General features: G+C 48.4%; 2 protein-coding genes across 2 annotated transcripts in view; one reads left to right on the top strand and one right to left on the bottom strand.

Moving 5' to 3' along the window:
- Positions 1-12,189, top strand: part of MFSD13A (major facilitator superfamily domain containing 13A) — a 16,169-nt gene extending 3,980 nt beyond the window's left edge. The window contains exons 2-9 of the mRNA XM_033066423.2: positions 1,964-2,232; positions 2,681-2,760; positions 3,548-3,997; positions 4,848-4,965; positions 5,923-6,019; positions 6,741-6,912; positions 7,426-7,619; positions 7,813-12,189. Coding sequence (XP_032922314.1) covers positions 2,068-2,232; positions 2,681-2,760; positions 3,548-3,997; positions 4,848-4,965; positions 5,923-6,019; positions 6,741-6,912; positions 7,426-7,619; positions 7,813-8,066 — 1,530 coding nt within the window. The 5' untranslated portion in view covers positions 1,964-2,067 and the 3' untranslated portion in view covers positions 8,067-12,189. The remainder of the gene's footprint in view (positions 1-1,963; positions 2,233-2,680; positions 2,761-3,547; positions 3,998-4,847; positions 4,966-5,922; positions 6,020-6,740; positions 6,913-7,425; positions 7,620-7,812) is intronic.
- ACTR1A (actin related protein 1A) lies at positions 10,259-24,490 on the bottom strand. Its single transcript, XM_033066422.1, has 11 exons — positions 24,351-24,490; positions 18,735-18,799; positions 17,792-17,867; positions 16,940-17,065; positions 16,032-16,156; positions 15,506-15,722; positions 15,069-15,161; positions 14,159-14,333; positions 13,242-13,303; positions 12,827-12,867; positions 10,259-12,453 (listed from the first exon to the last, which is right to left on the bottom strand). The coding sequence occupies exons 1-11, from the start codon at positions 24,396-24,398 to the stop codon at positions 12,351-12,353; spliced, it is 1,131 nt and encodes a 376-aa protein (XP_032922313.1). The 5' UTR covers positions 24,399-24,490; the 3' UTR covers positions 10,259-12,350.

Here is a 24,490-nt window from a genome sequence, read left to right as displayed (position 1 = left end):
CTAATATCCTTTAGCAAATGTCAGGTGTTTACTACCTGCCAGGTAAAGAAATATTTTTGTGTGCTTTAAGCTAACTTCCCGCTAGTTACGGTGAGTGTTCCCAGTTCTTGTGTCCTGACGGTTCCATGAGGGGGCCCAGTACTCTGGTATCTTCATCTGCTCTTCAATCAGTCCTCCACAGAAGGCTTTTGGTGAGAGACAGGGGACTTACCTCTGGGACAGTTGCCTTAACTCTCCCTTCTTCTTAACCTTTGTCTTTGCGCATCATGATTCCTTTCCAATTCTTGACCATACAAAATGAAATTTCCCCTTGAGGCTTGTCTGTCTTTAATTATGTCTATAAAGGCTCATTGTCTGGCTAAATTCCCTTCCAAGCAGTGTCTTCCGTTTTTCTGGCCGTGAGTTTTGGCCTGGCGGGGATGCAGAATGGTGTCTGAGCTCCGCAAGGGCTCTGCAGTTGGATCCAGTTGAGGTCTAGTGCTTTGGCTGGGAGTGGAACCGAGGTGCAGTTTCAATCTAGTGATGTAATTGATTGGAACAAATGCTGTTCCTGCTCCTTCTGATCTAGTTATGAGGAATTCCTTGGCCTAGGCAGAGCAGATGGTTATTTTTACTTTTTGCTTTTCTAATCTTGCCTAGAAGTGGTCAGACTCATGGCTTCAGGGAAATGCTGAATGGGACTGACATTTCATCAGGTTTCGTACCAAGACATTTATTCTTCTACTTGATTTCCTGCTTGGACTTGCTGTAGCTGGTGTTGCAAGCTCAAGAGGCTGGTGTAGTGTGTAGATTCCTATTTCTTATGTGTTCACTCTTATCCCATGTTGCAAAGCCCCCATGGTGTGTGTGAGTGGAGTGAGTGCAGACCCTGGAGGGCTGAAAGAGGAGCGACACACAGCACTTTATCTTGCTTTTGTCAGTGCCAAGATAACAACCTTGTTGTCACCCCTCACGTGTCTGTGCTGTGAACAGGGCTTCTCTCCAGCATGGGCTGGAGGAGCTGACTTGTACTGATTTAATGTCTCACATAAGTGCCTTGTGTTTTGCCTTGGTACGTAGCAACTTTAGGTGAAGGCGAGCTCGGCCTGAAAAGCACAAGAGAACATTTCTGGCCCCACCTCCTGGCCATGAGCTCCAGTCAGTGCAGGTGTGAGGGGTGCTCCCCTCACACTCAGCCCCTTGTGAACATGCAGAGACTTGTTGTGGTCTAAGGCTGCTGTGTCTACACGTTTTAATTCTGTGTATATTGCTATCCACACAAAGCATCTTTATTTCAGATGATGGTCCTAAGATTTAGGCCACTCCAAGGCAAGCTGGACAACTGCTATGGCACTTCTGGTCACTTTTATTGCATGATGGCAGCATGCCTGCTGCAGTCGTGTTCTGGTCGTGTCTCTTCATGTCACAGAGCAGCAGCACTGCTCGCCATAAATAACTCCTGTCTGAGCCAGCCCAGGTGCAGTCAGCTGTGACTGCCTGGGGAAAGCATTGTGCACATGTGAGGTTACATCACAGCTGTTGTCATTTTTATTTGGGTAAAAATTTATATTAGTACCTAAAAATGCCAGTGACTAGGTGTGTTTTCTGAAGGCTGCTTTGTTGTTTGCAGCTATCTAGCTTGATTCCTCCTGTGACCTTGCCTTTAAAGAGCTGGATTAATTGTCTACTTGCTGGATAGCAAAGAACATTACAGGGTAAAGGACAGGGCAGGCTGCTCAGGAGGAGGCACTTGTACCCCCAGGAGCCCACAGCCTGGCTTAAGCTTAATGAAACAGCTTTAGTGCAGCAGACAGCTTCTAGTCTCTTAAATCCCCTCCAATCCACTTTGTAGCAGCTCGTCAAAACAATATGAGTTCTGATCTCTGCAGACAAAGATTTGCCAATTAACTTGATTCATCTTTTACTTCATTTAAGAAAACGAACCTGTTTTCATTTTATTTTATTTATTTTTTCTCTCCTGCAGGAGCAACAATGGATTGGTCCCAACAAAGATGTAGTAGGTGTTGGGAGAAGACATCTCACCTGAAATGGAGGTGATTGAAGCTGCTGAACACTGACTGCACCAACATGGGGCTGCGACTGCTGGCTTGTGTTTTCCATTTGCCCACTGCAGTGATCTACGGGTCTCTGTCACTCTTTGTTTCCATTCTGCACAACGTGTTCCTCTTGTACTATGTGGACACCTTCGTCTCTGTCTACAAGATTGATAAACTGTCCTTTTGGATAGGAGAGGTTAGTGTTTCTCCATTGGCTTCTGCGCTTGTTAAGTAGGAAACTCTGAAACCAAGAGTGCTCCTTGCTAGAAATGTGAAAACTATTAGTTACAACAGTAGTGTTCCCTTTTGGAGAGGGAGCAAGGGAGCCTTCCAAGTGCTAACTTGGGCTTTTCAGTTTTCCCCACTTACATAAAAATACAACAAACTGGGACAGAAAATGCAGAGACTTAGTTCTTAAGACTGCCTCTTCTCTGGAGATGTTGGGGTGTTTCACAGGCAGTGAAAACCACTGGCCTTACTGCCAGTTACCCCAAAAAGGGACAGCATAGAGTGGTGATGGGGCAGGGAAGGTGTGCTGGAACAGTTCCTGCTGGTGGCTCATCATGCCAGCTCAGCACTGCTTGCTTTGGTGGCAGAATGGAGCTGTCCTGTGGTTTGTTTCACTGTCCTGTTTTCTTTCCTAGACAGTGTTTCTGATCTGGAATAGCCTCAATGACCCTCTCTTTGGCTGGCTGAGTGACCGAGTGTTCCTTAGCACACAGCAGTAAGTGAAGTTCTGCTTCCAGAAGAGTGTGGGAGGTTTTTTAGTCTCTGGGGAAGATGATGTCAAATTGGCAGCTTTAAAATGATGGCGTGGGAATGGCTTTTTGGGCATGGAACTCTTAAATATCTCTTTTCATGGCATCTTTGAAGTTCAGTGCTCATAAATGTTGTTTCAGTACTTGACCGTAAAAGTCACACACACCTGTTGGATGGATGCAACCCTAACCCTTAACAGTCATAAGTGGTGCAGAACCTAAAATATAGGCTTCTAAAATCTCAAACTCTGCTATATGAGCAAGCCTCTTAATGAGAGAGTGTTTCTATGTGGTTTGGGAGGCACAAGGGGGAAAAATACATTTATTTCCACATGGAATGCCTCCAAACTCTATAGGATGGGAGCTGAGGCGACACAGCTCTGTATTGTTGGCCATTAGCATTTGTCGTGTATTTACCTCAACATTTTAATGAAAATTAATGGTGTGGCTTCCAGCAACTAGCAAAAACTCATGAAAATTATTGACATTGTGCAAAGTACAGACAGTACAGCACTGTCAGGGAGAGAAATGCTCTAGAGAAAAATATCCCTTTTCTTTTTGGCCTTCTTAAACCTGTATTTTCAATGTATTCACTATTAGCTGATAAGGTATCTGATATGAGTGGTTGTTACTTCAGCAAAAGCTGTATTTGTGTCTATGCCACTTGCATGACTTCCTTGGAAAGGAAGAATATGTGATCATGTAGGGTTTTGTCCAGGTACCTAAAATATTTTTTTTTCTGTTCTGTTGCAGGGCAGGAGCAGAGATTTCCTCCCCTGAAGTAGTTCTGAAGAGGCTCAGAGCACTAAGCCACAATGGCCCCCTCTTTGCCATTTCTTTCCTGGCTTTCTGGGTTGCCTGGGCTCATCCTGGTTTGCAGTTCCTCCTTTGCCTTTGCATGTATGACAGCTTTCTCACCATGGTTGACCTTCATCACAACGCCTTGCTTGCAGACCTGGCTGTTTCAGCAAAAGACAGGACTAGCCTCAACTTCTACTGCTCCCTCTTCAGTGCCATAGGCTCCCTGTCTGTCTTCATGTCCTATGCAGTGTGGAACAAGGAGGACTTCTTTTCCTTTCGCATATTTTGTGTCCTGCTGGCCCTCTGCTCCATTGTTGGTTTCACCCTGTCCACACAGCTGCTCCGCCAGCGGTTTCAGGCTGATGGGAAAGCGAAATGGGACCAGGAGTCAACCCTGAAAGAGTAAGAGTCATGAATTCTCAGCAGAGACAAAGGCCTGGCATAAATCTGCAGCAAACTAAATGTGTGAGAAGATCCAGGATGAGGCAAAATTTGTTGATTATCTCTGGTTCTTATCTATTGATGCAGTTTTCAGGATCAGCTGTCACACTGGCTCCTCTGAAAATAGAACAAAATTGTCTTGTGTCAGCCCTACTCCAAACTGGAGGCAGAGGCCTAACCTGCTATACGGCCATCCAGTGTTTGGAACATGAAATGAGTTCATGTCTAGAGCACCCAGTGAAGCCTGTCAGTGGTAAAATGTCAGAAGCAGCTTATGAAAGCATTCCTGCTTGAGCATGAGATTGCTGCCCATGTGCTATGTAGCTGGACAAGTGAATGTCTCTCCCTGTTACTCTCTTCAGCTGCCTGATAGTGGCTGGGCTGTTGGCAACACCAAGCTGATTTTCCCTGTTCAGCTCCTTCCTCGGGTTGCTTCACTTGTCATCTCATATGAGCTGCCAGCGCTATGCTGTAGTAGCAGCAGATCCTGATGAGATCTGCCAGGTGAGCTAACTGCAGGGACCTGGAAGAGGAACTTATGTACAGTGGATTGGTAAGAGAAGATTGCATTTCTGGACAGAAATGTGAATTTTGTGTTAAGAAGACAGATGTACTTTGGGAACCTGTTGCCCGTGCTTCTTACTAGCAATAAGCAATTGTTGTAGATGCCACTGTTTTGATTGGTCCAGGAGGAGGAAAGGTTAGGGTGGGAGCTGAGAAGAGACTGCTCTGTATCTACACAGGGAGAACTTGGGACTCTGTCTTTTTGTGAGGGATTTATGGTTGCTTCTTATCCCTCCTTTTCCTTTAGGCTGTACATTGAGAAACTCTCTGTCCCCCAGGAGAAGAGGATCACCCTGGCAGAGTATCTCCAGCAGCTCTCCCGGCATCGCAACTTCCTCTGGTTTGTCTGCATGAATCTTGTCCAGGTAGGCACAGAAGTGACACGCTGCAATTCAGAGGATGAGCACTGGCTGTTTGAGATGGGTGATTCAGCAGTGTGTGAGTTTCCCAGGAAGGGCAGAAATGTTTCCAGAACCCACTTGTTCTTGGAGCCTCCTGTGCGTGCTGGTGGTAGCCACTCTCCCTTCTTGTGACAGAGGATACTTCCTGAGCAAGCTGTGGGGTGCTCCTTCCTCTCTCTGCAGTACAGCCTACACTGGGTTATGGGGGCTGACTGAGCTCTCTGCAGCCCATGTGGGGTGCAGAAGCACAGGGCCTGGCTCACAGAGGGGATGAGTTCAGGAGTGCTGTTTGCTGGCGTGGCTGTCAGCAGAGTCTCCCTTCCCTTTCCGTTTTCCTGAGGCTCACATCACTGTTCTTGATGTCCAGCTGGATCCATTTCCCAGCTGGCTTTTACCATTTCTGTTCTTCATTCTCTTCAGTGATGACTACCAAATGCCGGCAGCCTGCCCAGCTTTGTGCGCTGCAGTCATGGCTCCCTGGGGTTCCCTCAGTTCCCCTCAAGCAGGCTCTTGATGCTGGTCTGCATCTTTGTGTTCAAACCTCAGTGCCTTATGAATGTCCTCCTGCCTGCTGCCTCCTCTCTCCTGCCATGCCACTGTCTCACCCAAAGCCTCGTGGTCAGTGCTGTCACCTGCTGGCCCTCTCTGCCCCAGCAGCCCTGTGCTGTACAGCTGGGCAGTGGAGCTGACTTCGGGCACAAATGGGGCGTGGCCGGTGGCATTGCAGCTCTGCAGTATCAGCCAGCAGTGTCAGAAATGCCACAGCCAGGGTCTTGGGCTGCTGAAGGGCTCTTGGCCTATCCTGCATGATCCTTTGGCATGGGGCTTCTAGGACAACAGAGCTCAGAGGGCTGTTAGCTTTTTCTGTTCTTTCTCACTGCTGTTCCAGCTGACCAGCTCGTCTGCATGCTGCCTTCACAGGTTTTTCACTGCCATTTTAACAGCAACTTCTTCCCTCTGTTCCTGGAACACCTGCTGTCAGACCAGATCTCTGTCTCTACTGGATCCTTCCTGCTTGGTGAGTTTCAGGTGGGACTGGAGGGAGCCGCTGAGTTACATAGGACCTGGCCTGAGTCTGGGTTTGCTCTTCCCAGACTCCATCTGGGGAGAGGTGTGCTCATATGCAGGACTCTGGGCTGTAAGATTCACACCTGCATGCAAACCATATATTTCCGTGGGACCTCTGAGTTGTCCTTCCTGGGCAAAGAAGTAACTCAGAACCTTTTTTAGTAAGGATAAGCCTGGTTATGCTGGACACCAGATTCCAGAGAGGTATTGCTCTGTGCACTAGAGGCTGCAGATAGTGTTCCCAGGATGCAGCAGAGAACACAGCCCTGGATTTTGTCCCTTCTGCAGCATATGGACCATTTCCAAGCTGCCAGAGATATGTGGGCATTGGTTCTAGAGTTACCCTGGGAGGGTTCTGTATAGGCCAGGTCTGGTTAGGCAGTCCTGTCTCATTTCTGCTCCACGGCTGAGATGCAACCTCTGCATGACACTGGGCAAGTCTTTTCTTCCTTCCTGTCCATAAGGTTGATGGAAGAAGATCTCCCTCTGTAGGAAAGTGTGTGCTATGCCATAAAGCTGTTGAATAAATCTGCTGCAGCCTTCTGTAAATGCGGTGGAGCTACTGTGTATTGTTCTGCTGGCAATAACCTTGCTGTCTCTCGGTATCATGTCTGGGGGCATGGTGGGAAGTGGAACTCCATCAAGCTGTTTGTCCCTCTGTCTCTGCTCAGGTGTTTCCTACATTGCCCCCCACCTCAACAACCTCTACTTCCTGTCGCTCTGCCGCCGCTGTGGGGTTTACGCTGTGGTGCGAGGACTCTTCTTCCTGAAGCTGGCTCTGAGTGTTGTCATGCTCCTGGCAGGACCTGATCAGGTGTATCTGCTCTGCATCTTCATTGCCAGGTAGGCAAGCAACAGTCACTTCCCCTGCCCTCTGCCTCCTGGGAAGCAAAATGAGTTGTCCCTGTTTTAAGAAGAGGAGTGGAAGTCAGGGGACAGGATCATATATAAGCCATGTGGTTTCCAGCTCTGACAGCACGTAGGACAGGTCACTGCAGAATCCACAGGCTGGCCTGCTGCAGTGAGGGAGGCAGTGATGTTGAGGAGGTCACAAACCAGCAGCGTTGGTGGCAGCCTGCACCTACCTTTGCCAGCCTGCTGAGAGCTTCTCCTCCACTGCCCTCGGTGTGTGTTGCAGGTGCCTGTCTGACCTGTGTAGCAGGTCAGGACTGATCTGAGGTGTCACTGCAGGGTACAAAGTCTTATTGATAGTGATGTTCCTCTCCTATAACCAGGGCTTCTGAAATTCTAATTTCAAGTGTAGAAAAACCTTTTCACCCTGGCCATTTTTTCTGATCTGTCATGTTTTCATGTCATTTCTTGATAGCCCTACTCAGTGCTTTTCCTGTTCTGCAGCAACCGCGTGTTCACAGAAGGGACCTGTAAGTTACTCAACCTGGTGGTCACTGACTTGGTGGATGAGGACCTAGTCCTGAACCGTAGGAAGCAGGCAGCCTCAGCCCTGCTCTTTGGGATGGTGGCTCTGGTCACCAAGCCAGGCCAGACCTTCGCCCCTCTGATCGGCACCTGGCTGCTCTGTGCGTACACAGGTAAGGATGCTTCTGGGGAAAGCAGTGGAGCAGGACAGGGCAGACCTGTGAGCTCGGTGTCTGGCACCTTGTGCTGTGCCCTTCAGTTGCTAACCTGTGCCTGGTCTCTGCTTCTCCACTGCTGGTCACTTAAAGAGATGGAAAAAGGTCCATCCCCACTGCCCCATTCTCACAAACTCTTCTCTGACACCAGGCTACGACATCTTCCAGCGCAACCCCCTGAACAACGTGGTGAGTGCCCAGCCCAAGCTGGAGTCTGCTGCGGCTTTGGAGCCAACTCTTCGCCAGGGCTGCTTTTACCTCCTGGTCTTTGTGCCCATCACGTGTGCCCTGCTGCAGCTCCTCAGCTGGTCACAGTTCAACCTGCATGGGAAGCGGCTGCAGGTGGTGAAGGCTCAGCGGCAGAGCCTGACACAAGGCCAAGCACCAGAGGTCAAAACAATCTAAGGGTGCCTGAGCCCCCAGGATGCTGCTGGTTCCAGAGGGCAGGGATGGTGGGCTGAGAGAGCCTGATGTTCATGGTTCAGCTGTAAAATGCTGTGATGCCAATGTTTACTCATTTCAGGTGGTGGTCACGGGGGAAGGCAGAGAGGTTCAGCATGTGAGGGACCTGAGATAGATCACTTGATCTCAGGAACAAGATCATTTTATCCCAGCCTGTCTCAGGGAGCAGAGAGCTCATCATTCCAGTGAAGAGGTGCTGGGTTACAGGTGCTAGAAACAGACACATCCCCAATGCACTTCTGCGTGCTGGGCATGGCTCTGGGGAGCCACAGCCTGTCCAGCTGAGAAAGAGGAGACTGCACAGGGAATCCTTCCTTGCTGGAGCCTTGCAGTCTCGGGGAGTGGAGTGGGAGGCTCCTGAGGGACCAAGAGACTGAGGGAATGATTGCTCTGGAGCAGGGATGAGAGGACCTTGAAGGCCTTTCCCAGTAATTGGTACAACCCTCCCACTTGCAGTGCTGTGGTTCTTGGACCAAATCCACTCTTAAGCATTTGTTATTCCCGGGACAATAGCCTGCCCAGCCAGGATCTGCTGGGTGTGCTGTTTTATGCTGAGGTTCCCTCCTCTGTAGCCGTGTAGAGGGAGTTGTTGCTAGTCTGGGAAAGATGCTGGGCTTGAACTGAGTTCAGAGCCTTGAGCTGTATCATTTCACTGGGCATCCCATTGCATGTGTTTATCCCCTCTCCCTCTTCCTCTCCTCCCCTCCCCCTTCTACTCAGTGCTGTCATATAGCTATACCGTGAGCCCCCTCCCATTCTGGGCAAGATCAAGAACCAAACCCTAATCCAGCCGCTGGAAGTGCCTCCCTGCCCAGGGCAATCCCAGGTGACCTGGTGAGGCAGCCTGGCACCCTCCCCTCTTGCAGGAGAGCACAGCCAGGAGGAGACAACAGGTCTTGCTTTTGTGCCTTCAATTCCTCTTTGGAGCCTGTCTGACACAGCAGGGGGCAGTCACAGGGTTGGGGTTTTACCCCTGTGGGGAGGGGCAGACACCTCAGCTCCTCTGCACTTGAAACAGTGCCCGAGTTAGATCATCTCACCTGGCTGCTGAGCCAGGGACCCAAGGAGAGCAGGTGCTTTGGTCTCCCTGGTTTTGGCTGGGAGGAGATAGGTAATGACCAAAGGGGTCCCTGAGGCAAGGGAGTGACTCCTCAATCCCTGTGCTGTTTGGGGACAGGCAGAAAGGATGTGCCAAAGCCTGTGCCTGCCTGCTGCAGGTGGGGGGCTTGGCAGGCAGTGTTTGGAAGCTGTTGCACGTTGAGGGATGTTCTTTGTTTAGTGCCAGGTTCCCTCTGGGGTCTCAGTCCACCAACCTGCCATCTTGCCTCAGGACATGGCTGCCTTCTGTCTTGGACCAAGACATTCCTGCCGTGAGGCTGCTGTAGTTCTTAATGTTTCAATCATAAGTTATTTGTGCAACTTCTAACCAAGTTTGAGAATGATTCTCCATTTCATAAATTAAAGATGATCTTTTTCTGAATTGCTTAATTATTTTCTTTTAGCCAGTAGCTCTAGCCTGGTGGGGTTGATGCAGTGCTGTGGGGACAGCGGTGGTTGGGTGGAAACAAGGGGACAGCTCCTTCTCCACAAAACTGCACTGAGGCTTGGCTGTTTCTGCAGGGGACAGAGGGGATCACCTGCCTTGGAAGGGAGGTGTCACTTACCCCTGCTGCTTTGGAAGGCCCCAGAGTTAGGTCTGCCCTGTTCCAACACCAGTGGCTGCTGGGGACAAGACAGGACAGTCATGGCACTGGACACTGTCCCACCTTCCCAGGGCCCACCTTGTGAGCACAGCTGTACTCATTGCTCTCTCTGCAAACACCTGGGCTGGCACTGGCTCTTCTCACAACAGCAGTGGCATCACCCTTGCTCAGCCCACGTTGCCCTGTTCCAGCCTTTCACCTGTCTGCAGTGACAGAAGTCTCAGAGATAATGCATGTAAAGGAGAGTAGACTTGGACACACAGCTGCAGCCCAGGAATCTCCTCCCCTAAAAACCAGGCCAGGAATGGAATCCTGGACCAAAGATGGTGTCTCTTTGCAGAGTCTGGCCAGCAACAATTCTGCACAGGCAAGAGAACACAAGTTACCTCCTTAAAATTGCACATGTGGGAAGAGGAGGCCAGGAGGCTTGAGTATTGTATATGAATGACTTTATTTAAGTATGCTGGGCACCACCAGGCAACATGGTTTGGACAGTGTGCAAGGGAACAGTCAGGCAGACCAAAGGACCGCTAGGTTGGAGACAGCACCGTCCTGCCCCATCACTGCAGGTTACAAAATGGAGCACTGCTGCTGCAAGGCCAGCAGAGGGGCTGGGGGCATGGAGAGCACTGCCTGGGGCACACAGTAATGGAACTGAGAGGAATTTGCTGGAATTCCCCTCTGTGTGCTGCAGCAAACCAGCAAGAAGAGAACCAGTTTCCAAGCAGGTTTGGCTCTTTTTTGATGGCTCTTTTCTGACAGGTTCTTGCTTAAAAACCAGTCTGCACTGATGGAGGGAGGGGAACAAGCAGAACGGCCTCAGCTGGGGGAGACCTCCCCACCCACCTGCCTACACCCTCTCCAAACCCATGGCTGAGCCTCAAGAAGTGGTTCCTGTAGTGGCAACTGGCTGCTGCATACATTCATCTCAGCTGGGGCAGTGCATTGGCCTTTCCCTCACCTCTGTGGCAATCCTCCAGCTCTTGCCCCGCCTCTGCACCTGAGAGTGACCCCAAGGTGATGTGTGGCAACGAACAGAAAGGAGAGAAACAGGGAGGAACTGCCACCAAGCAACTCCAGCTCCATTGCTACTGCCATGTTCTGCAGAAAACTAATGGGAAAAAAAGAGAGCACCAAATAATGCACAAGTAAAACAGAACAGTGGCATGCCCCAACACAAGCAGGTCTGCAGGCTGCCCAGAGCTGTTAGAGCAGTACAAGCAAAGCAGCCACCAGGTGAGCAGAAAGGCACCGCAGTGTAGCGGAACACAGCCAGCAGGACAGCTTCCTGCTCACAAACCTGCCACTCACACCCACCTCCTCCCAGTGCCCTTTACTGTCCTCTCCCTTGGTGTATTCCCAGTGACCAGCAAGGCCCCATGGAGCAGGGATGGGGTGGTGCAGCAGGGCTGGCCCTTCTGCTAAGCGTGGGTGCTGTGCGCAGTGCGAACATCGAGCAGCGGGGCAATAGGTGTTCAAAGAAGACCCAAAGCATAATTCCCAGGTGCTGTGGTCAGTATTTGAGAGATCCTCAGACATTTCAATAAATAAAACAATTCTTACATTACAATGCACCTTCCCAATTGTTATATTGCCCCAGAATGGATAAAGTACACAAGAGTTACGCCTGGCTGTGAATACATGCTCCCTTTGCCCTGACATGGCAGGAAGGAGGGAAACAGCCTTGACTCTTACAAAGAACACGAGAAGTCAGCACTGTAAATCTTGGCAGGTTGAGGGGGAACACGCAAGTGCTTTCACGCCCATTCCGGGGTACTTGCTTCCAGAGGAGAAAAGGTATTTAAAACAAGGTACGAGAGAATAACCGTCTAGTACGATAGCTGATTAGATTTGCTTTGTTCTACTCCATGCAATACAAACTAAGTCCTATCGCCAACTTCTCCAGCTGTGGTGCAGACCCCACATCAGGCTAAGAAGTTACACACTCATACGCACACTCACACACCAAAACAGTGGGGGCAAATGGACTTAACTGTTGAGAATGTGCTTTCTCTTAATAAAAAATATATTAAAAACAACTTCAAAAATCTACTGATGGTGAAGACACCGCTGAAGAAGGAAGTAGCTATGGGGCCTCAGCTATGTCTTTCCAGACAATCCAGGCATTGCAGTCAGGCTGACTAAAGCCTGCACGAGCAGTCTGCAGTGGTTGGCTCCCTTCTGGCTTGCCAGGCAGTTTCTATAAGCTGTTCCCTTTGTTTTTGCTTATTTGTTTTACAATGACAGATGTGACTGTGATACAGAAAATAAGGGACTGAAATGAAAAAGGAATGGGCCATTCTGGAGAAATTTAGATTGGTATTTTCTCCTTTCCATTAAAAAAAACAAAACAACAAAAAAAAGTTAGTAGTACTAATACAACCCTCCTGCTGCTGTTGTCTTTGCTCAGTGACATCGGGGCATGCTGGCGCACACACACACACACAGGCAGCTCTCAGACACTCGGACTCAGAAAAGCGAGTTTAAGTGAGTCTTCGGAGGAGACTGAGGACAGGTCCCAGGGCTAGAAGGTTTTTCGGTGGATGGCACGAGCTCCATCTTCTTCATACTCCTTTTTCGAAACCCACATTTTCTTAAAGGTGTCCAGAGAGGCCAGGATAGAGCCACTAAGGAGAGACAGGCATGTTATGGGTTAAAGGAAAATGCTGGGGGCACTCTCATAGTATCTCTGCAGAGACGGGCTGTTTCTATTTTGACACTTCCCCATGACAGAAAGGTGTCTACAGTTACCCACAACAGATATGCTCTCTGGACAGTCAGTCCCTCTCCCACTATCCTCAAATGTGCCAGTGCTAGAGCCTGGCACCATCTGCCCCCTCCCACATGACCTGCTGCTTCAAGAACATGCCAAGCATTGCCCAGCTGAGCAACACAATCCCCCTGACACACAGCACCAGTTGGGATAACAACATGAGAGCTGCTGGGCTGTGCCTCCCCAGCCCAATCCCACAGCAAAATGTGTTGCTGTGCAGTACATACCCAATCCACGTGGAATACAATCTCTCTTGAGGAGCCGATATCTGGGAGAAAGAGAGAATCAGTCAGTACCTTCCCATGCTCCAGTCTGCTCCTCCTAGCACACTGCCCACCTTCACTCCAGCTAACACCTGACAAACACAGATATCATCTCTCCCAACAGAAAGACACCTGGCAGTCCCCACAAAACAGCCACTCTGGTCCAGAATCCTGGACAGGAATCATGTCAGAGGAGCCATCTCAGTGATGAAACCAAACTGATTTTCACCACACCAGCAAATGCTGTGGGCCATGTGAGTGTCTCAGGAAAGGCATTTCTGATTTGAAGGAAATGGCAGCTGGAGTCTGAGCAAGGTTCTTTCAAGGTCACAGAACAACACACTTGGTAAATGACAAACACAAAAGAGATGGCTCCTACCCTTATTTTGACGTCCTTCGGAGCTAGTTTCTTCACTTCACTCAACAGCCTGTCACCAAAGCCTATACAAGAGAGAAAATGTGTAGTGTGAGCACCTCAGCAAAACACAAAGTTCCATACACAAATGTGGACGTGTCCTCTGTAGTCCTATTCAAATACCCCATTCCATATCTTAGAGACAGTCCAGTCTGCGGAGGCACAGAACACAGACAGTGACATAACAGGTTTTTGTCTCACTGAGACCTCAAACACTGGCACAATGGGCTCTATTCTTCAGCAGCAACCTCAGTCCAGCAAACCAAGTTTTTAGCTGGGACCTCCTCCTCCGTCCCTAGGCATTCCTCCTGTGTTCAGCCCATTTGTAAAGGGGATTGAATGGGAAGATCAGGATCTATTTGGAGATGTCAACCAGTGGATAACAGACTGATGGGTTCTGGCAGGGAGTATCTTTAGGTCAATGGGTACCAACTGAGTCCTAAGGGGATGGGCTGAAACCTTTCTGCACACATACAGCTGACACTCATGCAGAAACTAGGACCACTGAACTCTCACATATCAGAGACCTAAAGAAACCTTAAAAAATGGAAGAGTCCTTTTTGGTATGTAGTCTCAGCTATAGTGAGCTACAGCAGGAATGAACACAGCTATTTAGTCCTTCCATAGGCATTGACTGGAGGAAAACAGTAAAAGCTGTCCAAGTCCAGAAAGCGATGTACAAGGGCAGGTGTCTTGCATATGCAGCAGGATATGACTAGGACTCACAAAATTAGGAAGCAAATGCCCTGAGAGAACGGAATCTACACATCCCTCATCCCAGAGGACAAGTTGGTTGATCTGGGTTATCTTCCCAGTTTCTCATGAGAAAAAAGCAAGAGATCAGGTATGTCACAGAACACTGAAAGAGGAGAAGCAGGAACCTTTGAAAAGCGTGGAGCCTCCAGACAGCACGATGTTGGAGAACAGTGTTCGCCTCAGATCCATGTCTGACTTTTGAATGGCAAAAACGAGCACTTCATGAAGTCCTTCACATTCCTCCCCTATCAGGTCCGGCCGGAACAGGAGCTCTGGGGCTCGGAAACGGGCAGGGCCAATCTGCAAGAGCAGCAGAAGGACAGAAGGAAGAGAGAAGTGTGGCTTTGTTCATTACCTACAGATGGGCCTGCCTTTCTTAGGTGAAGTTTCAGAATAATGAAGCTTCCTGGACATTCATACTCCAATACTAGATCCCAAGTGAATGCCACTTGGACTACAGCTCCTAAAAAGGGCACCATTTCCAATTTGTAAATGAAAGAGATGAAGAAACTTGCTCAGCCCTATACATCAGGTCTGGCATAAAAGGAGCAAATCCAGCCCTGGTACTGGAGGTAAAACCTGTATTTCCTCTCTTTTGACCATGCTATAGTGGGCTCTGTCTTCTAAGGAGTATTCCTAACTCTTCAAATCAACTGTTAATGCACAGGAGACAATTCCAAGCAGGACAAAAGGCACATAGAAAACTACTGATGGACATAGTGAGCTAACACCTACCCACAATCCATATCTGATCTGCATAAAGTTTGTTAGATCAGAGCCTGCTCTTGAACAGCTCAGAGTCCCCATTGTCATGCTGCATCCTTACCCAGGACTTCTAGCAGAAGTTCTGAGGTTTCTAGTAAAGTTATCTTTCCTTAAAAATTCTAGTGCCCAGTCAACAGCATAGGATGAGTTACAGTCTTTTAAAATTATCCCCTCTCACCTAACACTGCATGACATTTTCCATCACTGGGGAGCTTTTCTGGAAACCCTGTGCCCCACAAGAGGAATTCTTCGAGGGTGGTCCTTACAAACCTCAATAGTGCTTCCATCTGGCAGGTAGTACTGAGCCTTCTCAGTCTCCAGAGTCTCATCCTTCTGAGGGTTTATTGACAGGTAGCAGGCACGCTGGAGAGGAAAGAAATTTTGTGTTCAGATAGAACTTCCTGTGCTTCAGTTTGTGCATCTTGTCCAGTCTGGCTCTGTTTTCTCTGCACCCTCCCTTCAGACATTTATATATCAGTGAGACTCTCCCCAAACATTTCTTGTGGCTCAACAGTCCAAGCTCTCCCTGCCTTTCCACATATAGGAGACCTTTAATCATCTCAGTGGCCCTAAACTCCCTTACACAGATAATGAATTTAGATGCAGGGCTAGGTAGGCTGGAATTTCCCACCAGATTTCACAAGCCACAACTTCTCTTGAGAAGAAATCCCCTCTTGGACAAACACAGAAACAAAGCAGGGCATCACCTCCTTGATGGTCTTGACAATCTCAAATTCAGAGGTTGTGTGGAAGTCATAGCCTTCCTTCCGGAGATAGAGACGCAGGAAGCGGGAGACATCTCGGCCAGCAATGTCAATCCGCATGATGGAGTGAGGCATGGCAAAGCCTTCATAGATGGGAACTGCGTGGGTGACGCCATCCCCAGAGTCCAGCACCACGCCCGTGGTCCTGCCGGTCGCGTAGCTGCCAAAGGGACAAAGGCTCAAGTCAGAACAAGCAACTCAAAGTGAGCCCAGGTAAGCAGCACATCCACGCTCAACTTGAGAAGCAGAGATTTCCCACAAACAGGGTCTGAAAAAGGCTCAAAATGCAAGTTCTGTTTGCAGTTCAGCAAAGTCCCTGCCAATTCTTTATTACACAAATTGAGTTTCAGTTCTTGTGTGCAAAGGGAGTAAGTCAGACATCAGTGAGGTCTTCCACAGCCTTTTTTATAAAAGAATGGATTTCATGGCAACATTTCACAAACACAAATCAAAGACAAAAGACACTTACAGGCTAAGCACAGCTTGCATGGAGATGAATAGGGCTGGCACATTGAAGGTCTCAAAAAACACCTCAGCAGCACGCTCTCTGTTCTTGCGCGGGTTTAGGGGTGCTTCTGTCAGCAGCACAGGATGCTGGGAAAGAGAAGAAGGAGCTGTGCTGCAGTAACCAGGAGGCAGTAGGGGTGTGTTCCTAAAAGTTTCTGCTTATTTATTCACTTTAGGAACCACTGGTGCAAGAGGACAGGTACAAAGGAGTAATTTCAGCTGAGCTGTATTAGACTGTGAATAACCTCTATTAGGTTGGAAGATCAGCAGAGTTCTGATCTAGTTATGAAGAAGTGTTAGGAAATGTACTCTGTGAGTAACTGTAACCCATGAAGGACAAGTAGGATGACTCTCAGTGACAAAAATTCAGCCAAAATACACAAACCCTAAGAAAGGGTGAAGGCATATGGTCTTAGCACAAGCAGACAGAAATATTCCTACTCCACAACTTAGATTGCTCTCAGACATTTAATAATATTTTTGGTCAGATCCTTCCAGACCACAGAATTGTGGTTTTCTCCTTCCTCACTTCAAATCATGCCACTGCTGAGTGGATATGCCTGATGTGCAGGCAGAACAGGAAAAATCAGAAACACTTAGCCTAGAGTAGAATAATTAGACAGAATGTTAATAGCAAATGTGAAAGGCAGATTTTCAGCCAGGCCAGACCATCAGATCTGGAGAGGAATTCTGCTTGGACACTTCTTGTGCAGTATCTCCTGGGAGGTGAAAGAATCTAATTTAGCAACAGACACACATTCAGAAAGAAGAGCAAAGGAAAAGTCTCAAATCTTTCCCAGAGTTCCAAGGCTCCTGGTGTTACACATGCACTGCACAATGCCTGTGCTGTTACATAATGTGGTCTCTCACCTCTTCTGAGAATGTCTGGAGCTGGTCTTTAGAATACACGTACTGCCAGATGCGCTCCATGTCATTCCAGTCCTTCACGATGCCATGCTCCATCGGGTATCGGATCGCAAGAAGACCTCTGTGCTCCTGAGCAAACAGGAAGGACAAGAGAGCATCACAGCTTCCAACAATTACACTTCTGAGCACTGTGATTGTGACTTATTGTCAGACTCAACTTCCATTTTGATTCCACTAAAAGATAACTTATCTGTAGCATACAGGCAAAACCTGAACACTCATCACAAACATCTCTCCCAGAGAAGCCAAGACTAGACAAGGCCTTTTCATACCTAGTAAGAATGTCTATGTCTGACATTTGCAGAGTATATTCCATCCTAACACTTTTAAAGTCAACACACCTTTCATATGGTATCTTTGAACCACCAGCTCAGCCATGATATAAAACATAATAGGATGTTACTGGGGAATGCAGTTTGAAGGGCTCACAAGAAATGTGACCACACAACTGACTACATGCTGACAGAAGCAGGACTGTGGAAAGAAGCTTCCTGCCCACAGCAGGGACATACACAGCAATTGAGTAGGGTCCATTTCCCAGTCAAAAGTATGTAACCATATGGAGCTAAAAGTAGCCTAAAAAGAAAAGAGAGATATCAAAGGCCTGGGGAACTTGGTCTGTCATCAGCAGATTGGCACGTGAATTTAATGAAGCTTCCCACTCTGCCTTGGACACACATGCAAGTGATAATCTGTTCTACTCTTCAGACCTACACCACTGTCCAGCTGCCACATCCCCCCCTTACAGCAGCACACTGAGATATATGGACAAGTGCAGTGTACAGGTGTTCTTACCTCTGCCTTTGGACCAATGAAAATGTCCCCTTCTAAAGCACCAGCCATAACACGAACGTGCTTTGGTCTGCCCACACTAGAACAGAAACAAGAGAGTAAATGCTTCTACAAAGAGCTCAGATGCACCCAAGGATTGCCCAGTTTGTGTTTCTCTCTGTCCTAACCAGAACTTTCTCAGTGGGTGAGTCTGGGGGCGCTACCAAGTGCAGACAGACCGAGGTTAGCTCTGAGCTAATCTCAGAAATCAGAGGTGAAGGGGACAGATTGTAGACAGTTCTGAACTGGATGGACATAAACCAGCTGAGTCTGGCCATATTTTCACTGATTATTCAGGATTCACCTGTTTCAACAGTGCCTGGGATGAACATGGCTAGATTGGGCAATTGTCTCTGGTGCTGGATCCACATGTGCTGCCTCACCTCAGGCAGACTTCTCAGATTAGATATTTGTGTCCCGTACCCCACCATCCATACAAAACATATTGCTCAGAACATAAAACTACTCACTAAAAACCCACCACATTGAAAATAAAAGCCAGTGACTATTCAGATTACTGTTCCAGCAGTCTTCATCCTGGCAAAACTCTCAGAAAACTTACAAAGAAGTCTGGCAGGAATCAAGACATCATACTGAAAAAAATACAGAGGTCTTCATATTTATCCCAAATTTTACTTTTTCCAGGTAATTTTCCTCATGTGTGCAGATCCTACAGCTTTGGTTGTGTGTTGGGCCTGACAGAGTGATGTCATCTTTTATGTGTGTGTGTCCCCAAAAATCTCAAAATATTTAACAGTGGAGCTCTCATCTCCCTGATGCTTCTTTGCAGCAGGCAGCAAAGAGTAACTCATTTTTCCATTCATAAAAATGGTTAATTCTTCCCCAGTACATATCAAAGAACTGGTACACAGTACTAAGAAGTTACCAAGATCAGCAGAATACTTACTAGTTAGGAAAGCAGTATTTTGGTATTTGATCGCCCGCAAAACCTGCTTTAATCACACCCGAGCCCTGTGGAAGCAACACACAAATATGTGAATTATCACTCATTACATCATCTCCACAAGTTTTAGAGGAGTAGCAAATTACATCAGCATTGCCAGATCCTCTCCTTTCCACTAAGAATAAAGCTCCCCAGAGACTGACCCTCCAGGTTGGCTGGGGCTAGGAAGTGCCGGCTTGGCTACTGGAGGGAGTGACTGGCACCCTCTCTGGCAGTGACACATCTCACAGGGCACAACCATCCCACACGCCCTGGTACTGCTCTGCACGCACCCAAACACTGCCTGTACAGATTAGTATTTGCTATCCAGGGCTACTGTGAGGGGTGCAGCAGGCTAAATCCACACGCCACAGGTGTCTATCAATATTAGATAACCTCTGGCGGGGAGGAGAACACTCCAGAAAGCCCAGCAAGAGCAACTGAACTCTGCCAGCTTCAGGAGGCACTGGAAGAATGAAGGCTACAGGCCTCTCAGAAGGAGATTTGGAAAGGATGGAGGAAGGGCAGAAAAAGTCAGAGAAAGAAGTAACAAAGAATTGTGGGAAACAGACTGGAGAAGAAACTAGGGAAAAGATGATCAAGTGGTGGATGAACTAGGTAATGCTAAGGAGACAGAAGTGTGGTCAGAAAAGACATTGGAAAACAACCCAGACTGTGGTCTGGAAAGGACAAAGGTCCTGATTACACTGCAAGGGGAAAGGCTGGGGTCAGGAAGCACAGCTGACGGGACAGAGCTTTTTCAGAAGAGACAAAGAGATGAGAGATGGCAGTCAGGAAGGCACAGATCCAAAGAGCCTTCTGCAACTTTCAAAGCAGCAAACACAGAGCGGGTAAAACCAGCCACAGCAAGGCCCTGGCAGGGAGTCAGTGCCAGGCATCTGGCCCCACAGCTCTCATCTCTGTCCGGAAGCATCCTGAAAACACCATCAACTGGGATCTGTGCTGACTCCTTCCCCTCCTCCATTTCCTCTCCCTGCACAAGGGAATGACATCTTGAAACAATGAGCAGCTTGCAGGAACACCCAAGTTATGCTAAGGAGCGGATTTTCATAGGATCTCATCAGATAAGCCGTTTCACTAGTAATCCCAGACTACGATGGGCACAAGCTCTTCTGCAGAAAGAGGAGCAGCTCTGCTTAGCCCCATGGTGGGAGCCAAGTGTGTGTGAGCTTGCAGTGAAAGCTGTGACCTGTGAAGTGCCTGTTCACTCTCAAGGGCTCTGCAATAGGAATGCTCTGGTTTCAAGGCCAAAAAGACATTTTGGCTACTCCACAGCATTTTAAAATGAGTAGCAACATAGCTCCTCCACAGCTTTCCACTTCTCACCACCTCTGCATGGGTCAGCACAACCACTCACTTCGAGGCTGGGGCCAGATGAGCTGCTCAGGGCTCTGCCAGGCAAGCCCTGGCCGCAGTGGTTTCCGATGCTGCCTTCCCAGTGCCAGAGGTTACCAGAGCAGGCTCAGCAGAAAGGAATGCGGGGCGGCCCCAGCCTCTCCCGTTCACAGTCCAGCACTTTGCTGCCAAGCTACTTCCATCAGCAGTTTCAACCGGGATGTCAGGCTCTGCACAGAGCGTGTGTGCTCTGTCACCACAGCCGGGATATTCCTGCCTCTAAACCACCAGGGTCAGATTTGCCACGTCACATCTGCAGGAGATGAGTGTCAGGAATACTCTGCAAACCAGATGTAGCTATTTATAAAGCATATGAAAGGTAGAGTGCTTGAGTCCGCGTCTCCTGATAAAACACCTGCAGCCAGGCTGGCTCCAGGAGCACACCCAAGTTGCCAAGTGGGCAGGACTAACGACTTCCTTTTGGCATGAGGGACTCAGCTCCAGTTGCATCCCAAGGTTTGCCCTAACTAGTATCAGTGTGACAAAGTGGCCTGTGAAGTGTTAAAAAGACTTCCCTTGAGACAGACTCTCTTCTGGCTATCCCCTTCTAAGTGAAATAAGGAATAAACAAAAACCACTATTTTGATTTTTCTTATCATAGTTTATAACTCCCTGCTTGGGAAAGAATACCATCCCCTGGCAAGTCTTGCAGAAAAATAATTGAATTAAATGCAGTAACATAATGCAACCACATTAGAATATTGCATTTAGTGAATATTTTGTTCAGGATAATTACTGATCTTGTTGCTGGCACATTCTGCTGTGGGGAACTGGTTTCAGGAGAACAATGACATTCCTATTTTAACTTAAGAGACTGAAACTTCCTTATGTCAAAAATTACCCAGTGGGTCCTAGTGAGATTCCCAGCAAGTTATGTATTTTAAGATTTACATACTAAAAGTTCAAAGTTAACCAAATGTGTTTGGAGTTCAGGACTCCAACTTGGAGTCAAAGATGAATTACTTCTTTGAATGTGCTGGTGGGATGGAGCTTCAACACAGTTGTACTTCCAAGTGCCTGGGAATAAACCAAGAACAGCTGTTTGATATCTCTGCACTACAAAGACCTGACTGCACTTTCTGACCTATGCAATTTTTCTTGAAAACATTTTATTTCTTTGAAGATATGTGTGCACTGAGTAAATCTGTTTATTATAGACCAGTCTGAGATTCCTATGCAATGAGAGGAAAATGTTTACATATTGAAATAACTCTGAGAAGACCTGTATTTTTGTCTTTGTTTCAAATAAGCAAAAACACATGCATCTTCTCTTCTGCTACAAACTCTGATTTATTACAAGTTAAAATTTTAAAATGTATGCACTTCCACCAGTCACTATCCTGGCTGGGCTTTCATTCCATTTTGTTTGGCAGGGGTTTATTATTAATTTTAAAAATTTTAATCAGAGCAAAAGAATAAAAGAAGAAAAACTACATGTAAAATGTAAAGGTCAAGGAAGATAAATTCATTTAAAATTCTTGTGGGTGTCTTGAAGGAACTGAACATACCTCATCCATGAACAAACCTCATCTACTAGCTCTGTAACCAGTTGGCTATGGATTCATTCATATAGATATATTTAAGACTCAAATTTAAATGGAAATCACCTATCAACCTTCCATGTAGCACCTTCTATGGAGAGTGCACATTTCATATTGTTGTAAAACTGTTTTATTTGATACAGAATTTATAAGACCAAGAACAAACCAAAGACACAACAACCCTTGCTGACAGCTCAGCTGCATAAAATGCCACCACTACAAAGCAAACAAGAGGTAACTCCATGTTCCATTGAGGTCAAGGAATTTGCACTGAGTTAGGCCACAGCTGGACAACTGACATGTGCATTATGTTGAGCAGGGCTCTCAGGCCATTCAGAGAGAGCTTGTTGGACTGCAGATGGGAATACAACTCCTAAAAATTCGACAATGAAGAGTATAAAACTGTGCTGAGGTACGTCTCCAACCTCCCAGTGTACATTACAAAACTCTCCCTGCTGAAAACATACAGCTAAGAGCAATGTGTGGTAAGAGAAAAAAATCTCCCTGTTAATTTTTTAGCTACAGAACTTCATGTCCTTTTGGAACACACTGAGACACTAGAGCAGGGCTGGGACTGGCTGTCACCAGCTCAGCATCTCAGCTCCCCCTTCCCACACACAGGCACACGTGAGACAGGATAACATTCAGCCTTCAGAAGGTGCCTGCAGTTCTCTGAGGAAATGCAGTACTGGAACAGCAGTAGGAAATGTGGTACCTGCTCTGTGCAGCTCCACTTCCCATCCTGCCTGAACTACAAAGAGTAGCAAAAATGCAATGTCACCACGAGCCTCCTTGGCCCACAGCCTGCCAGCGTTCCAGGCAGATGCCACAACAACTGCTCCATTCTACTTCTTGCACAGGGAGGGGAAGGGGGGAAGCTCGTTTAACGGAGAGGCGAGAACAAGAATTAGCTTTTATAAGACCAGCTGATAAAATTAAAAAAGACACAGAATCAGCTGCTGGCACATGAGACCTTCTTCAGGTCTGAGGCAGGGGTGGCAATCATTGCACTAAATAACAAAAGGACATGCTGAAATTAAATACAGGCTGCTACTACATGAATAGCTCAACAGTCAGCCTCACAATGCCAGAACACCTAGAGATAACTTTAATGTTTAGCTGATCACTCAGCAACAGGATTAATGCTGATACAGTAATTCCTAAAAACAATCAAACCTAACAGATTTTTTAATGTTCAATAAAGGAGATATGTTTTTTTCAACAAGTCAATTTTACTGCTTACTCTGATTTTCTGTTAGATGCTTTCCTTCAATGTCTACCCCAAATCCCTCTGCTGTAAGATTCCAGGGAAATTAACAAAGCCAAAACTGTATCAGAGAGCTCAAGCAGTAGAAATGAACTTCGGATCCATAATAAAGGAAAAAGTCAGAAGAATAACTGCTTTTATCTGAGAAGACCTACAATCATTCACCTTATGGAATTAAAGCAATAGGTTGAGAAGTGCCAGTCCAGGAAACCCGTATCACATGACAAAAGGATTCAGCAGAAATTGAGCTTGTGGAGGGAGAATGGAGCACAGTACTGACCATTCAAAACAACAGAATCTCAATCACTGGCGATAGAGGTCAGAAGGGAGGAGCACGGGTCTGTGACTCAGTATACTGAAGGAGGCTCAGTCCAAGATATGCCCTCCCACCCTTTCCTGGATGGTCCTTCCTTTTGGGAGGGCAGCATGGATGGGGCAAATCAGAACTGGGCCCAGAAGTACCTCCAAGAGGCATGGAATCAGTGTCATTCATCTCTCACAGAGCTATTACACACACAGATTGAAGATCTGCTTTGTGCTAATGAGCAGCATCAGCACATTGGAGCAGCCATCTGCAACATAACACTGTGCTGATGCAACCCGTGCTGGGCACAGATCTTTCAGCAGCGACATTCCAAGGCACGGGAATCCTTGTTGTGACCACTGAGCTGGATGCACTGGAGGAGGGGCAGTACACGGGGTGAAGGTTTCTCTCTCGCTGCGCCTGTGAGGGGTGCCTAGCTGGAGACCTCCACGTCCTGCATGGGCCCAGGGCAGTGCCAGCATGCCCAGAGCTTGCTGGGGTTCCATCGACAGCGTGCCAGGAGGCGCTGGAACCCTGACCAAGGCCTGCCGCGCAGCCTGCTGGGAGTGTGGCCATGGCCTGGCCCAACACCCCCATTGTCCCCCCGGCACAAAGAGAGGTGGGGCGGAGCCGGGGGAAGCCCCGCCTGACAAACAGCGCCTGCTGCCAATGAGCGCAGGTGCTCTGGCGACAGTCCCGCCCCGCTCCGGCAGGTAGCAGCGGGCAGTCCCGCTGACTGACAGCTGTCCCAGCCAATGGGGGCGCGCCGCCCCTCCCAGCCAGAGGCAGCTCGGCGGCGGCGGGGGCTGCGCTCCCCAGCGCGGGGCAGCGGCCCCGCTGCAGGTGACTGCCAGTCGCCCCAGCCAATCGCGACTCGCCGAGGCGCAGCGGCCCCGCCCCCCGAGGCCGCCGTATGGCGCCGTGCGAGGGCCGGAGGCGGCGGCCGGGCCGGCCGAGGTGGGGGGGTGGCGGCGGGCGGGGCGCGGCCGCCCCGATGACAAAGGGATTGCGGGCCCTCCCCGCTCCCGGGAAGCGCGGCCGCCTGCACTCACATTGTCTATCACGACGGGCTGGTTCGCTATCACATCGTAGGACTCCATGGCGAGGACCCGCCGCAGCCGCCCGTGAGGGAGCAACAGCCCAACCCTCGGCGGCGCGTGCGCGGAGCGGCGACGCGGCGCCGCCTGGGTGA

This window comes from Catharus ustulatus, chromosome 8 (assembly GCF_009819885.2).
Source record: "Catharus ustulatus isolate bCatUst1 chromosome 8, bCatUst1.pri.v2, whole genome shotgun sequence".
NCBI classification, from domain to species: Eukaryota; Metazoa; Chordata; class Aves; order Passeriformes; family Turdidae; genus Catharus; species Catharus ustulatus.
Note: the sequence above shows the minus strand (reverse complement) of the source record. Positions and strands in the feature narration are given on the sequence as shown.

Excerpts from the sequence above, each read along its gene's own strand:
- ACTR1A (XM_033066422.1), bottom strand. The coding sequence starts at position 24,398 with ATGGAGTCCTACGATGTGATAGCGAACCAGCCCGTCGTGATAGACAAT. Across the intron at positions 14,334-15,068 it reads CAGATGGAAGCACTATTGAG|ATTGGCCCTGCCCGTTTCCG; the intron begins GTTTGTAAGGAC and ends CTGCTCTTGCAG. Across the intron at positions 12,868-13,241 it reads CGAAGGACGTCAAAATAAGG|ATATCGGCTCCTCAAGAGAG; the intron begins GTAGGAGCCATC and ends TCTTTCTCCCAG.